This window comes from Gavialis gangeticus, unplaced genomic scaffold (assembly GCF_001723915.1).
Source record: "Gavialis gangeticus isolate Ggan-Ray unplaced genomic scaffold, GavGan_comp1, whole genome shotgun sequence".
Classification (NCBI taxonomy): Eukaryota; Metazoa; Chordata; order Crocodylia; family Gavialidae; genus Gavialis; species Gavialis gangeticus.
This window is the reverse complement of record NW_017729025.1, coordinates 149,698,080-149,714,024: the sequence shown is the minus strand read 5'-3', so window position 1 is coordinate 149,714,024 and position 15,945 is coordinate 149,698,080. Positions and strand designations below refer to the sequence as shown.

Here is a 15,945-nt window from a genome sequence, read left to right as displayed (position 1 = left end):
AGCTCCCTATGGTTCATAGTCCTCAGGCCTTCACAGAGCCTCGTCTTTTAACCAGGCCTCATACTGCTCAAGGTCTAGGCAGACCTCTTGGTCCTCAAAGACCTCAAGTCAACAGGATGCATATAACAAATAGCCATGATTGACATCCCTAAGGAAGAATGATTGAGGACTGCTGAATACTGCTCTGCCAAAAGCAGAGCATAAAAAAGAAGACAGACCCTAGCTGACAGCTGAGAAGGCAACTGAACACAAGTAATTTTAACAAGCTGGTGTCAGTGAGAGTGAGTGAAAGACCTCGGGGAGAAGAATGGGGCTGCCTGGCTCTGCTTCAGTAAAGGGCGTTATGACAGAACTAGCCATGCCAGATGGTAGCAACACCCAGTGGCTGGCTAGCCTGCCCCCACTCCAGCTCTTCTATACTAACAGCCTGTGTCTTGCCTCAATGGAATAACCACTTCTACTGAAGGCATCCCAAGCCTTGGAGTGGTATCTTTTCCTTTGGGCCACCCAGCTCCACCCTTTATACTTGTTTAAAACTTGACGGTCTTGGTCTTGGCCTACTTACTCTGGCTGCTACCTTTTAACCTGGATCCTAGTGATTCTGGCCTTGGCTTCTCAGCAGTAACTGTGTGGCTGGGACTTTAAACCCCAAGGCCTAAGTTCTGGACCATTGGCCCCCTGACCTCAAAGGGGTTAAACTCAGTCTCTAAGGGGCTAAACTCAAGGGGCACTTGAAGGAGTCTACAATGTGGCCTCCAAACCTTCCTTCCCAGCCACTTGTGGGCCTCTGGCATTTACTAGCTTAAATCCAAAGAAAATACTGCCCCTGCGGGCACTCCCAACCAGAAAGCACACAAGTCCTTGTACCTTTTTTGGTCCACTCAGGGGACCTATTGTCTAGTCTGAACACAGGGGTTTCTCATTAGTCTCTGCAGCCCTGCCAGCTGTTTGCCCTTTGGCTACAATCCCTTGTGAGTTCAGCCCCTCCTCAGTGCAGGGCTACTGGCAATTTCAGGGACTTTATCTAGTCTTTTTTTTTTTTCACCGCTTGCCATGCAGGGCTTCTCCTTCATGGTCGCTGTAGCTGTCTTTTCTTCCTCCGAGTCTACCCCTCTAGGCCACAGAAATCCTACTTTTTTTTTTTTAAATGGACCGTGCCAGTTTTATTTGCCCCTCCCCTGGCTTTTTACAGTAACAGGGCAAAGGTCCCCTGTTATAGGTGTGTACAAGCATTACATTTCTACTGATGCACTTGCAGCTTCACCAGTAGAAAGGCCAGGTATACAAGCAGTCAAAATGCTTCCTCTGCACTAAAAATGGCACACATGATAGAGCTTCTGCTGGTTCAGTGAACATTTGTACACTTCCTGTATTGATGGAAGTCATTTTCCTGCCCTCCAACATCCCAGACTATATTGTTCCAGCCCCTGTCTCTTTTCCCAACAAGGGAAACAGTCTGGTTGCACTGAACTGCCCTAGCCAAGCATGGAGAAAACTCTGCCCCAGCTGCCTCAGAACCAAGAAAGCTCAGCCCCTCTCACCATCCACATACTGCCCTCCAGGCTTCAGGGAGACATGGGGAGAAGAGGCAGGAAAGAGGAGGTACTGAAACAACTGTGCAGAATGCAGACCTATGGACCCCTGAGACACAGGGCCAGACCCCCACACTCCAACAACCATAAGATGCAGTCTCAAAGCCCCAAGACCCACACACAAACAAAAAGGCCCCCATGACTGAGACAGACCCAGGACTCCACCACATAAATCCAGGCCCAAAACCCTAGAACCAAAGAGACGTGGACAGAGACCATGACATGGCCCTCCCCTTAGTGGGTAGGAGCCAGTTCTGATATTTCAGGTCTGGGGTGGGGTATGGATGGACTGGTTCAGGCCAGCTCAGAGATGGCTGGTGAGTTGGGGGCTTAGGTGGGCTTGGCATGATTGGTTGTTTGTAGCTTGGAGGTACCTGACCCAGGGCTTAGCATATGCAAGGCTAGCCTTGTTGAGGAAAGTGGGTACATGATCCTGGAAAGAGTGAGCCTGGGGGTGGTACATGCTTCCCCACCACCACCCTTTGGTCCCCTTCCCTCCCAACTACTCCAGCTGGGGACAGCAGCAGGGGACACCTCAGACTCTGTGGCGACTGAAATGCAAGACATGAACTCTGATGCCATGCTGTCCATATCACAGGTGGCCCTGTGATGAATACCAACAGAACTTGACCCCCATGAATCTGGGGAATGCCCTGTGCCTGGTAATACTGTTTCCTGTGTCAGGACCAAAGAAGGTATTCTGGTTCCTTTCTTCTGGCAGCTTCTCACATCCCCTGCCACTGGCACACAGACCACCTTCCACTTCTGGTCACGGTATGGGGAGCAGAGGAGAACCCACTCCTCTTCCTGGTCCTGGCCTGGGGACCTGAACAGCACTCACCCTTCCTCTTGGTTCTAGCTGAGGTGGTGATACTGCTGAGCCAGAGCCTGCAGAAAGGTACGGCTCTATGCTGCACTTATTGGATGTGACAGGGACCCAGGTGTATGGGAAAGCCCTACCACTTTGGGTGGTGGCCATTTATGGTCCAGAGACAGGACAGCAGGGTGGGAGCAGCACAGAGGAACCCCATAGCTCATCCAAGATTGTCACCTGAAGGTGTTCGGTGCCCCTGCTGTGGCTGGTACTGGGTACCCTCTTAGTCAGGACCCCTGACTCCAGCCCCTAAAGGGAATGTTCCAGGGTGCAGACAGATGTTACGGTGTTGATCTAACTCATGGCGCTTTACATGAAGCACTGAGTTATAGCACCCTCTCCCCCAACCCAACAGCTATTGGGTCAGAGGAAGGAGGGGGTGGGAGGCAGCCTGGCCAGCAGGCAGGAGCTCTCCAGCAGCCTTCCAAGAAGCTGCTGAGCTGCCTTCCCTCAGCACCCCCCAGCATCACTGCCCCCCAGCTCTGGGGTTGTTAGCAAGGGAGCTCTCAGCCGCTGAATGGCCAGAGGGGGGAGGGGGAGCTGGGAATGGGGCCCTTGTGCCTCATGGCCCCACCCTAGATACCACAGCTGGGGTACTGGGGGGAGCCAAGTTGGGCCCATGAGCAGCTAGGAGTGGTGAAATGGAGTGGCCCCTCATCTCACGGGCTCAACCTGGCTGCCCCAATACCCCAGTTGGGGTAGCTGAGGGGGGTGCAAGTTGAGGGGTAACTAGTGGGGCTTCAAGACAAGGGGGCTCCATTCCCTGCCTCCTCCCCTAGCTCTAGCTTTTCAGCAGTTCTCTCTCCCTCCCCCTGACAGCCTGGGAGGTGGGTCTGGGCTCCAGTCCAGCCCTGCCCCCTCCCCCTCCCCCTCCCCCAAAAACTCAGCACGGGGAGGGAACACAAGCTCTGTAAGGCACTCTGCTTTTAAGCACTTTAACGTAATACCTGATTTAACCAGGACTAATTTTTCATGCAGTTAGCTATTTTTAAAGTGCTCTGAAGCAATGTACATTTGTTAAGTCATGGCTGTAGAGTGCTTTCAGGGGCTGGATCTCTCAAAAACTGTCACTTCTTCTGTCTGCATCCCCAAGTGCATGGAGAACTGGGGGTGGGGCAATATTATGCTTCCACCCTAGGTGGACAATGCATGTGGCCCATCATGCTAATGACTGTACATTCAGTCAATACTGGTCAGATCATACCTTCCTTGGCCCTTTTCTCTAAGATCAACCAGAGCCACCCAGCCCACATCTTTGGGCATTTTGCACCACATCAGTCAACCAGGTAGAAAATAATTCAGGAGCAGTCACAGCACCATGAGTATCCCTTAAGGCCATACTTTGTTGCTCAGAAAAGCAGACCAATCCCTCCCCCCCACAAACACTGGAATCACCCCCACTCCACCCTGCTTCCCTGTCTAGTGCAGTGGGAAATGTGGTTCTTCCTCCCTCCAAATCCATCTATGGTCCTAATCAATATCCCCTGGCCTCCCCTGTATTCCACTGATGAGTGGTCCCAGCTGGACCCCCACTGGACCCAGTGATCCAAAGATCATGCATCCCTTCTAAAACCCACTTCATCCCCAAGAAAGGCACAGGGGAGAAGGGAAGAGTCCCATGGGAGAAAATAGGCACAGCTAGCCAGTGCTGGAGGATCTGAGGGTCAATCTGAGGACAGGAGAGTGATCCAGGCTGACCTTGACAGGCTCATGAAATAGGCAGATGAGAAGATGAACATGAGCCTTCAATGTGATGCTGCAGCTAGTAAAGTAAGCAAAATGCTGGCTTGCATCCATAGATGCTTCTCAAGCAAATCTGGGAACACCATTCTCCTGTTGTGCTCCGCCTTGGTGAGGCCACAGCTAGAGTACTGCATCCAGTTTTGGGCTTCACAATTCAAAAACGATGTGGAGAAGCTTGAGAGGGTGCAGAGGAGAGCCACACACACATGATCAGAGGTCAGGAAAACAGACCTCATGATGAGAGGCTGAGAGTTATGGGACTCTTCAGCCTGGAAAAGCGCAGGCTCAGGGGTGATCTGGTGGCCACCTACAAGTTTATCAGGGTGTTCAACCAGGATTTGGGGGAAGTCTGTTCACCAGAGCCCCCCAAGGGATAAGATCGAACAGTCACAAACTCCACCATGACCGATTCAGGGTGGACATAAGGAAGAACTTTACGGTCCGAGCCCCCAGGGTTTGGAATAGACTGCTGCCGGAGGTGGTTCAAGCACCCACTTTGAATGCCTTCAAGACACATTTGGATGTTTATCTTGCTGGGATCCTATGATCCCTGCTGACTTCCAGCCTCTGGGGCAGGGGGCTGGACTCGATGATCCTTCGGGGTTCCTTCCAGCCCGAATATCTATGAAATCTATGAAAGGTCCTGGTGAGTTTTGCTGGCAACACTTGAGTGGTCTACTCCTCAATCCTACTTCAGTGTCCATGGCTGTGAGTCTTGCAGTGGAAACAGTCACTGAATTCTCAAGACCCAATGCAGCCCTGATCTTTTCCCTGAAAACACATCTTGCCACTTCCCTTTTCCTGACCCCAAGAAAACATGGATCAACTCATCCCCACAAGGTCCAGCTCTCCCTGCCACATTAAGACGTGAGTAGCTTACAGTGGCTCAGGAGGAGGGACACAGATTAGATATTTCCTTCTCCTTCCCCTCCCTAACAGTAAGCATAAGAACCAAGCATGGTAGCTGAAGGCAGCGGCTGGTGAGGCCATGCTTGGGGCATGGTGGGTGGATGTAAAACTTGCTCAGTGGGATGTTCAGAAGGTGAATGCTGCATCAATGATTGCCACAATGGACGATGTGTCCTGGGGGGTCAGATCATCATCTGAGCCAAAGCTAGTGCTCAGACCTGATTATTACATTGAGAGGGATCCCTAGCCTTTCAGTCTTGCCATCAAAGGACATGCCCTTTCCTCTCGCCCCCGTCCCCCTCCACGACTCATACACCTCTTGGGGGACCATTTCCTGAAGAACAAGTAGAGCATAGAGAGAGTAGCTGCCCCCCGGCACAATGATAAAGCTCCTGCCTGAGGTGCTGGGTGCCTTTTTGCCATGGAAATGTTGGGAAGAAAGTACCACTTCTACAATGATAGGGGAGGGGGTTGGAGAGCTTGGCCTGCAAGGGGGTAGTATGTTTCTGGGAAGCCTTGAATCCCAGCAGGACCCCATGTCCGTGGGACAGAGCAATGAAAGGAGCAAGTGCCTGCTTGTCTTGGGAGGGTCCCACCCACCTATACCCTGCTAGGCAGCCCTTCTGGCATGGCAGAAGAGCTTGCTTCCTACTCATAGCATGAGTGCCCCCTGATATGAACAGAGCAGCAGAACACAGGGGAGTCCCTGGACCTCCAGGGAGACCAAGGATATGGGAGTTTTGGCATTTCTAGCTCTTGTACTAAGGGATTTGTTGCCTGAAATACAGCAGGAGGGCAAAACTTCCACAATTATACCCTATGTTTTCTGAATATATTTTACAAAGCCACAGTGTTACTTGTCTCCATTGCCAGGAACAATGGAGGGGAGAAAACACGGAGGTCATGATTGAGGCTCAAGGATGAGCTACTGCCTGGTTGTAGAATGGATGAGAACTGTTCAGGACAGAAGACAGTGCAACAAAGAGGAGATGCTCAAGGCACTAGTAGCTGCCTATGGGCACTGGGCACACACCATTAGCTTCTGGTACCACAAGCTTCAGAACTGACGTGAGGAGAGATACAGATCTGGAGGAGGGGACATCATGAGGGTGACAGATTTCTTCAGCTGGTCTGCCAAGGTGCAAGACTATGCAGTGGAGATGGCTACACAATGTCTTGAAAAGGCTATCTGCTCTAGCCAAGTTGGTAGTGTCCCAGGGCAGGAGAGAGAGTACATGGGCAGGGTCCTGGTTTCTTTTGTGGCAACCTATGACATTCTAGAGAAGTATCACTGCTTTTTCCCTGGGAGACTGTTACAGGGTACTATCTCCAGGGGCAGCTATGAAGCCCATGGAATTCCCTCAGCCCTTGCTGTCTTTGGGCAGCCACCTCTTTTCTCACCTGCCACACGTTGATGCTCATTGTTATTTATGTAAATCAGGCTGCCCTAGGGCTTCCCAATCCTGATCTTCATTTAATAACCACAGGGTGCCTATGGTCATCACCCTAAGGGCTAATTGCATGGCTCCAATCCATCCCTACACCACATGCCATGACTCAGGTGTTATTACTCATTGATGTTCACCTTTCTCACTCAGCCCCCCTCTGGGCCTCTGGACCCTTCTGGTTCCACACACACAGCCTCTCTCTAGGCTCCTGGCCCCTGGGTTCTTGGTTGCTTCTTGAAGCTGTCTCTGGTCCCTAGCTTCCAGGTTACTTACCCCAGCTCTGCCATTCTCCAGAGCCCCAATACAGCCCTGCTGCCAGGAGTTCCTCTCCTTGTGACACTCAGAGCTAGACTGCCTACTGCCTTGAGGGTTTAGGCTTATCTCCCTCCTAAGCCCAGCCCTCTCCCAGCCAGGTGACTCTCTAATCAGCTTCCTGCCACACCTATCGGCTGCTTCTCAGGCAGCTGCACTCTCTTAAAATGCCAGGCGCACTGAGCACCTGGTCACAGAGACACGCCCCACCTTACTTCACCGTGTGAGAAGCAGCTGCCCAGCCCCGGTCACCATGGCAGTCCCCACTGTGGGGACTCTGTCCCAAAATGGAAACAGAGGTCCTGAATGTGGCACCCCTGGAGGCAGAGCAGGAAGGGTTGGGGAGCAAGAGAAGGACCAGGGACAGGAGAGGTGGGGCTGAAGACTCCAGGACCTGGGCAACTGGTGGCAAGACGGGCAACCGGCTATACCATCTCCAGGGGTTGAGGGAGTGCAGCAGAACAGGAACTGTCTTGGAAACCACAATCCTCCCAATTACAGCTATCTGCCCACAAGTCCTAGCAGCTGTCCCCCACCCGCTCCACCCCCTGATCTGCAGACCCCCGAAGTGATACTAGGACAGCCCTGTAAAGCATGGGACCACTAAGCTCAAGGGCCTGACCACAGCCTATAACCATGTTGTGCCAGACTGTTGCAGAGTCAGTTCTCCCCCTGCCATTACCCACGACCCACAGGGGGTAGCAGGTCCTGCCCCTGGGACTGTAGTCCTGGTCATTGGAACTGCTCCAGCCCCAGAGTGGAGAGGGATCTGGCAACCCCCATTTTGTAGTGTAAACTAAAGCATCCCTCAAGTATGGTCAAGGGTCCTGCAGTCAGGGTTCCTAGAGGAGATCAGGGGATTCGGGGCCTGGGGGTAAAGACATCAGGGTCACTTGGTGGCCCATGAGGAACCCATGGCCCCAGCAATGGAGCCGACTCCTGCTGTACCCTCATGTATGGGGTCACCTGCTTGATCTCCACCTACACTGAGACATGCCTAGTCTTCAGTCTGGAGCCAGGAACTTAGGGCATTGAGGCGTGCAGCCTCCCCTCTCTCCCCCACCCAAATTGCTTTTTGCTTTCTGTGAACAGTGCTGCCCCATTGGCATGCTCTTGGTTTCCTATCATACCCACCCTTTCAAGTTATCTCACCCTTCCCTGCCAACACATTAGTTTTGTAGTTTTGCACAAAAGGAAGAGGGACAGTTTAACGTTCAATGGTTTTTATTAAAGAAACTCATATTTTACTACTGAAAAAGGTAAACTGAGGCATGATTCGTTCCTGCCTTGTATTCTCCCATGTCCAGACAAGGCAGTGTTCAGCTGGGCAGAGCTTCCTTGACCCCATCCCCCTTGCAATGCCCCAAGGAAAAGAGTGGTTCCATCAACACTGCAGATAGTGAAATTGGACAGGAGCAGCTGTGTGTACAGTTCTCCCACCCAAAACTGGCATTTGGTTGGTTAGAGTTTCAGCCCTACTGAGCCTTACCCACCCTAGTCCTCCAGGTGCTACCCCATATCCTGGGATCCTAGGGGACAATCTGCCAGGGCTTCCCTGACCAGGCTTCTCTGCTGGTTGGCGTGCCCTGAGCATGGATGTGTTGCAAAGGCATGCCATGGATTGCATCTGAGCACCATGCTTTGTTGTCATTGCTGCACCTCCCAGGCCTCATGAACTATTTCCCTGCTAACCTCACAGATCTTGTGGAGGACGCAGGCAGAAGGGATTGAAGTGTAGCAAGTTCTCCTCAGGTGTGTTGAGGCATATACCCAGAGCCCTCCAGTGCACCATGAGGTGAAGCCATGCTCAATGGTCATGTGGGACCTGCTGAGGCAGTGGATGAAGTGCTTTTTCCTGCAGTCCAGGTGCCACATGCAGGGCTTCACAAGCCAAGGGAGGAGAGGGTAGGCCTGGTCCCCAGTGATAAGGGGTGAGATAAGGACTCCACTAACCTTGATGCTAGGGGCCACAGGGACGTACTGTCTGTTCTCTACCAACTGGGGGAGGGTAGAGTTGCAGGCAATGCTTGCCCACCCAAAGATGGGAATTAAGTGGCAAAAGTGGTCCTCAAAATCCCTGCAGCACAATAGAGAATAATTTTTTGTAGTTGATGAACTCCATGGAGCATTTGGGAAGTCAGAAGCTGTGATTGTGTGCAACATTGATGGTCCACACACAGCTGGGGAAGGCCATCAAGCAGAAGCTGGTGCTAACCTGGTGTGGGTTACATTGACATTCCACTGCTCTATATGAGGGACAAGCTTGACAATGTCCATGTGGTCCAACACCTGCAGAAGATCTGCAGCCACTGCCTGCCATCCCAGGTTCTCAGGACAATGTACTCCCACCAGTCACTGCTTGTCTCATGATCCCTGAAGCACTGTTCAATGATCTGGAGTTTCTCCCACAGCAACGCAGACAATAAGGTATCCAGGAGGGCCTAGTCTTTGTTGTGGAAGTAGTTGGCTGCATCCAGGATGGTCATAGGGTCTGGTAAGTGGCCTGGTGTGGGAGTTCAGGCTTCTGAGCCCTATCCAGGAAGTAGCTTACGGGCACGAGCAACTTACGGGTTGGGTCAATTTCTGACAAGCACATGAAATCCTGCAACGCCTCTGGCAAGAGTTGCATAGGGCAATGATGAGGACTTGGTGCAACTCTTGGTCCATGGGTTTGCATGCGAGGGTCAGGAATCAATGGCAGGGTGCAGGTACAGAAAATGATATATTTGCATCTAACAAGAGATGGGGGCTACACTCCAGATCTCTTCTCTGGAAGCCTTGGAGAAGGGAGGAAGGGAGAGAGGCATTACTGTTGTGAAAGGGGGTGGGAGGGAAGGTGGTCTCCTGTGGTGGCCAACCATTTGGTGCTGCTCTGTATGTTCAGCTGCTTTTTGTCAATCTCTGGCAGCCCAAGGAGCCCACCAAGCATGCCAGCATGTGTACACAGGGGCCCCTGGGCTGCAGGTTGTTGCCAGCACAGGCTGTCTGTAGGTCGCCTGCCCTGAAAACTGAATGTTTGTACAGTGCTCTACTGGTAGGGGTTTCAGCAGCTCAAACAAAACCACACAATTTCACATGGTTTGTGTGAATGCTTCCTTGCACGTAAAGTGAACAATTGCCTGACATTTTCTAGCACAGTCTCAAATTTCAGGTTTGTGTCCCAGTATCCCCAGAGACTCCCTGAAACGGGACTTATGTCCTGAATTTGGAGAAATTGGTCCTATATTGCACCGGGTAGCATCCTGCTGTGCTTGCTGAGAGGACACAGAGCAATACTGCCTGGCACCATGTTCTTGTAATGCTGCATGCAGAACAGTTAGTGCATGTTACAGAGCAATGCTGGTGGATGACTGGAGTTTGGTCTCCAGCTGGTCCCATACTCTGTCTCCTTTACTTACCTACCACACCTTGTTGTTAACTGAATCAGAGAGATGACCTCATCCCACAAGGGGAACATAGGTAGGGAAGTAAAGCTAGGCATTACTGTCTCTATCAGCCTCGTCTTTTCTAAATCTGTTTAGCATCAACTTGCAGTTTCGGAAGTCTGTGAAGCATCCAGGACTATATCCTGGATTTTGCTCCCTGAAGGTCAGCTATGCTATATTTCAGAAGTATGGTAGTACTTGACCCAGAATCTGAGATACTTTCTCCTTTTTACTTAATTCTTAGGAAACATTTGTACTGGCTTCTCTAGAGGTTCTTCTTGAGTGAGCTACTCAGGATTTGCTGTTTTAAACAGAAAAAGAAAACTAAAACAAACCATTAATGGCGATACAAAACAATGCACTGAAGAAAATACCATGCTTAATTAGCCAATAAATTAACTGTATTCTTTAGTTTATATTGCCTGTTTATATTAGCAGAGGGTGATATAGAATAAGGTCAAGGAAATCATTCTATATGCATCCCCAAAGATATCTGATACATCCAATGATAGCATAGCCTTGTTTATTCAAAACATTTCTGGGACATCAAACCATTTGGATAAACAGGGCTTCAAATAATTGAAAGAGTTATTGTATAAGTAATTCACACCAGAGGGACATAACCTAGATTCAAAGAAGTGAGTTTCAGATCAAAGGGGTGCAGATAAATAGGATTTAACTGAATATGAACAAATGAAAGAAACAACCGTTTGATTATTGAAAAATCCAGAGGTGTCCAAACATTTTTCAGAAAGAGATTTTGAAGACTGTCCAAGGCTATTGTATAATCTAAGTAGTAGAAAACTACATACCTCCAGTGGAAACAAAATACCTAAATGGGATCCTGAGGGTTTTGGGGTTTTTTTTCCACATTAACTGGAGTTCTGGTGGAGACTTTCTTTCATCTATTCATAGTCAAATGTGTGAACCTTAACAAGCTGTCACCACTACTCCAGACAAAGTGTTGATTCTTGGAATATTGACACCCTGTAATGAACAGTGTGGATTAGCACCAGTGTGCACAATGAAGTACACAGCCTAACCAGGAATAAATTGGGATCCATATCAATAGGAATGTACACAAATAATAACAACCAGTTTCTCAGCTTTTCCTTTCATTCTGATCTTCACTTCAAAGCAAATATATATGGTCTCCCTGCCCATTGTTATAGTTTGAACTAGATGCTATTGAGACTTTAAGGGTACAATATTCAAAAGCTATAGGTTTTCATACCTGTTTGTTTTCCTGTGCCTTTGCTGTTAATATGGTGTAGATAACCTGGATACACCTGGATATGCCAATGGCAACGTAGACAAATAATTGGCCATTTACATGCTGCACAAATACTTCTGGAAATCAAACCCAGAATGCTTCATTTTTAATGTATCTACTACTTTCTTACAGACAATATTTTAAAAGTGGGTGGAAAGACACATTATTAAGGTGTAACACATTGAAAACAGGGGGGCAGCTTTTAGCTGCTGTTAAATGGTTTTATTTGGATTAAAATCAGAGTTGCTATGCCAATTTACACCAGTTGAGAATCTTGCCAATAGAGGCAACCCCCCTACAGCTGTGCAGCATATGTTAATTAACACTTTCTTGTATCTGAGTGTTAACCCAGCTAGGAAAGGACAGGTCTTTCTCCCTATCTATATTGGCAGTTCCACATTAGAGGTGATGAGTTTACTAGAACACAGTCCTCTAGGTCAAGCAGTTAAAGAAACATTTCAAGTGCTCAGGAGCCTGTATTCAAACCCTCCTGCTATTTTGGGTTCTGAGTCATAATTTTTGAATGCTTGCATTTGGCACTATTGATGGTTTCAGTGTGTATTAGGTATTGAGTAAAAGCTGTAATAGATTTTTTTTTTTTTTTTTAATGCACAGAGTATAATTCAGGTTTTCTTAGGTTCTGGGACCTGATTCTGGAATGACAGTTGTGCATATCAAGAATTAATTCAGCTCAAGCCATTATGAGGTAAAAGCAATGCAGTCCACAACAGAATCCACAAGCCTAATGCTAGTCCCATACCCTTGAATCTTGGAGGAGACAATAATGCTGTCCCCTGTCCCTGCTCACAATTCTTGGTGAGCATGATGGGAAGGGAAGGAATAAGGAAGAAAGCAAAGAGCAGGAGGTTATGTGGGAGAAGCACCCATTCCTCACCCCTGTTCAACTGTTGGGCTCAAAAGGAAGTGGGGATTGCATGTGTGATAGCAAATTCCTGTTTGCAGGGTCTGCTATACTTCCTTGTCCTGCACCCCTGGTTGGAGTAGGTACCTGTGCTAGGTCTGAAGGATTTGGGCAGCAGGGAGGGAAGGGGCAGGAGGCTGGTCCTGGCACAGGAAGGAGCTGCCCTGACTGGGTCAGTCTTTCCCCATCTCAATCTTTCAGTGTTATTCCACAGGTAGAGGAGAGAAGCCAGAGGGCACAGGTATGGGGCATGCTTATAGGGGGCAGGAGCCAGAAGAAAGAGTTATGGGAGACCCTGGGATGGAAGAAATGGTGCACAACTGTCCGAGAGACAGAAACAACAGGACACAGCATGGTGATTGGGATGAGGGGCAGCAGTTATTGGGGTACATTTACCAAGAGACAGGGAGGAGGACGGATGCTGGTAGGAGCCTTTTTGGGAAGAAGTCAGGGGCTTGAAGTAGAGCAAATGAGGTGAGTTTGGATACTGGGAACAAGTGAGGGGATTCTTGCAATGGGGAGACTGGTATCTATGGGTAAGGGGAAGAAAAGGCAGTTTGGGAGTGCCCTGGAAATGGGGAGACCCTGGAAGAGTTTATGGGCAGAGTTTAGGAAAACCTAGGGAGAATCCACATGGTGTGATGTGTGGAGAGAAGGAGAGGAGAACCCGGGCTGGGTGAAAAATCAGCATTGTTTCTGAAGGCACTCTGAACAGAGAGATAGCACCAGGTCAAAATAGTTGCTGGAGTTTAATTTTCTAAGGAGAGAAGAAATTACTTTAGAAGCTGGTTGGGTGTTGAATCCAAAAGGACTGGTCTAATGGTGTCTCATTTTTTTTTCACTCCTTCATCACCCCCCACTTTCATCTCATCCTCACAAACCAACCACTGAGGCTCTTCTGCAAGTCTTTGGACAATATTGCTCAGTTGGTGCCAAGCCTGTCCTAGGACTGTGCTGCTTTACACAAGTTAACATAGAAGCTGGATGACTGTGTCAATTTTGCCTCTAGAGGTTATGTTGCAACACGGTTAGTTTAAAAAAAAATCAGTCTCCATGAGCAGCGGATGAGGATATAGCTAGTGGGAATCTCTTTTACATTCTCTTCTCTTTACTCTTTCTTCTCTTTGCAGGTTCCCCAAGAGCTTCCTACGTGCTTGAGGAATCCTTGCGCACAATGTCTCTGCGTGCAGCCCAGAGGAGGACGTCACAAGCACCAGGTAATTGGGAATGTGATAGGACAGGATTGCACCTACTTATGAAGAGAAAGTAATTATGGAGTTATTTCTTTTTTAGATTTATGTCCTGCCCTATCCAAAAGGCTCAGGGTGGAAATTAGCTAGTACTGAAAGATATTAGCTTGACAGAGTGCATATAATTGACCTAGAGAAAATAAGGTGCATAAATGTGTGCCTACTTTGAAGCACCTGTATATTCTGGTTGATTTCAGTGGGATTTTTTCCTGTTCCTAAATGCTTAAATACCTGGATGAATTGTCTTTGCAGAACAGACATCATGGGAGAAAAAAGTAGTATAAAGCTTTCTGTCTAACGTATACTTAGTGGATGTGTCTACATGGGATGCTATGGCGACATAGCATCGGTAGGCACAAACTGTGATGCTGCCACTGCTGCACAGTAGCAATGAGCCACTGCGCAGTAGGGTAGGAAACAACCCGTGTGCTGCAGTAGGACTGCGCAGTGCCAGCGGTTATTGCGCAGTCGCGTGCACATGTAAACGTGCCCACTGTGTCACAGTCCTAGACTCCACTTGCAGTATTGAGTGGGTAAGTCCAGTTTCTAAGCGTATTACAGTAATCCTTGGCCTTTTTGCTGTGACTTCTAATCAAGCTACTAGTTTTGCCTTTTTTTTGGTCTATACACCCGAGGACCCCAAAGCTATTTGCTGCCATTGAATTTGAAAACCAATCTCCCACTGAGTTCAATTGGAGAAGGATTAGACCCTGTTTTTCATAAGCCATTGGCTCTGAAATAGTCTCCTTGTGGAACAACAGAAAAGGATGCGCTTCCTTTAGAAGCGGCGCCTGTAAATCTTACACGCTCATCATCCAAGATGGATTTCTTTCCTCTTATTTAATGCCAGAGCCTTGGAATAACTCGCATGCAGCTTGCAGAGGGCAAACTAGAGTGGCAGCTGCCTAGTGGGGAATAACTTGAGTGGTGGTGGTGGTGGGGAGAACCATGGGCATGCAGATGATTATTAAAATAGCACAATAGAGAATGATGTTTGAGTGCTGCCTTATCAACCCTGATACCCATAGGTTTATTGCTCCTGCCTATTGATTAGGACGGTCTGTAGCAGAGACAGACAGCAATTGCTGCTGCTACTGATGGAAAAGAAAAGGTAATAGGAGGAGGAGGGGAGGAGGAGGAGGTGGAAGCTGAGGTGTTGCAGAGGATTGGCTGGTTGCAATGTCACTCAGACCTCCCAGCACCAGCTCTTCCGCTGCTCTAGCTCCAGCTCTCCCTTGAACAGCTCCTGGAGAGAACAAGGCGTGCGGAGCTCAGATCACCAGCACCATGGTCCTTGGGCTTGGATCCTAGATCGCCCCCACCTCCCCTCCCCTCCCCTCCCCTTCCCTCCCTTCTTTGAACACTGGTAATAACTGCTCTGTCCATCAGTTTTGCAGACAGACAGATCCCGAGAGAGAGCAAGAAAGAAAAGGAGGAAGAGAAAACCTGCAGCCAAGTGGACTAAAGCAGCAAAGAGGGAGAGAGAGGGTGCTTTGCTTGCATAGCTGCAAAGTGGGAATTTAAAGACCTGCAGAGAGCAATCCCAGCTCCCCACCGCGCACACATTGCAGAATTACAGAGCCAGGTAGAAATGACATCAACAGGGAAAGAAGGCAGCGGAGCTCAGCATGCCCAGTATGTTGGACCCTATCGTCTGGAGAAAACCCTGGGCAAAGGACAGACAGGTTAGTTCCTTTGCAGCAGCTGCACTAGGGAGAAGATGCTGGAGCAGCTCTTGAGCTGGTGGGGACAGGAGATGGGAGGGTTGGGAAGGTGCGGGTTGTTTCACTCACTTCTGCTCTTGCAGTCGAAATGTTCTTTATAGGAGATTTTTGCCTTGGTGAGCTTTTCTGCTTGCTGATTTTCAGATACACTGTGTTGCTTTGCCTGTGCATCCCTCCCATGAAGGGGTGTTGTTCTGATGACAGTCAAAGTGCATGCAGAGGAAAAGGGGGATGGTGTCTGCTGTTGGTGAATTTCATGTCAATTACTTCCCTGCCCCACTTCCCTTCCTTTTCTTTTTAATGGCATTAAATTGAAATGAGAGGTGCACAGGGCATAGTGGAGAAGAGGTGGTGGTGGTGGTGGTGGTGGTGGTAGCAGCGGGGGAGTCACCAGCAGTATTTCATGACATCATGATTGAAAAGGGTGTAGTCCTTAAGGTGCAGTTGGTGGGGGAAGAATATATATATATATA

General features: G+C 49.1%; 1 protein-coding gene across 9 annotated transcripts in view; it reads left to right on the top strand.

Annotated features, from left to right (window-relative positions):
- Positions 1-12,810: 12,810 nt before the first annotated feature.
- BRSK2 (BR serine/threonine kinase 2) overlaps positions 12,811-15,945 on the top strand; it is a 581,381-nt gene continuing 578,246 nt past the window's right edge. For 7 of the 9 annotated variants that reach the window (XM_019519756.1, XM_019519757.1, XM_019519754.1 and 4 more), the window contains exon 1: positions 14,998-15,433. In XM_019519756.1, coding sequence (XP_019375301.1) covers positions 15,340-15,433 — 94 coding nt within the window. In that variant the 5' untranslated portion in view covers positions 14,998-15,339. Of the gene's footprint in view, positions 12,973-13,628; positions 13,716-14,997; positions 15,434-15,945 lie in introns of those variants that run through there. The other 2 variants (XM_019519755.1, XM_019519753.1) reach the window with 2 other exon arrangements.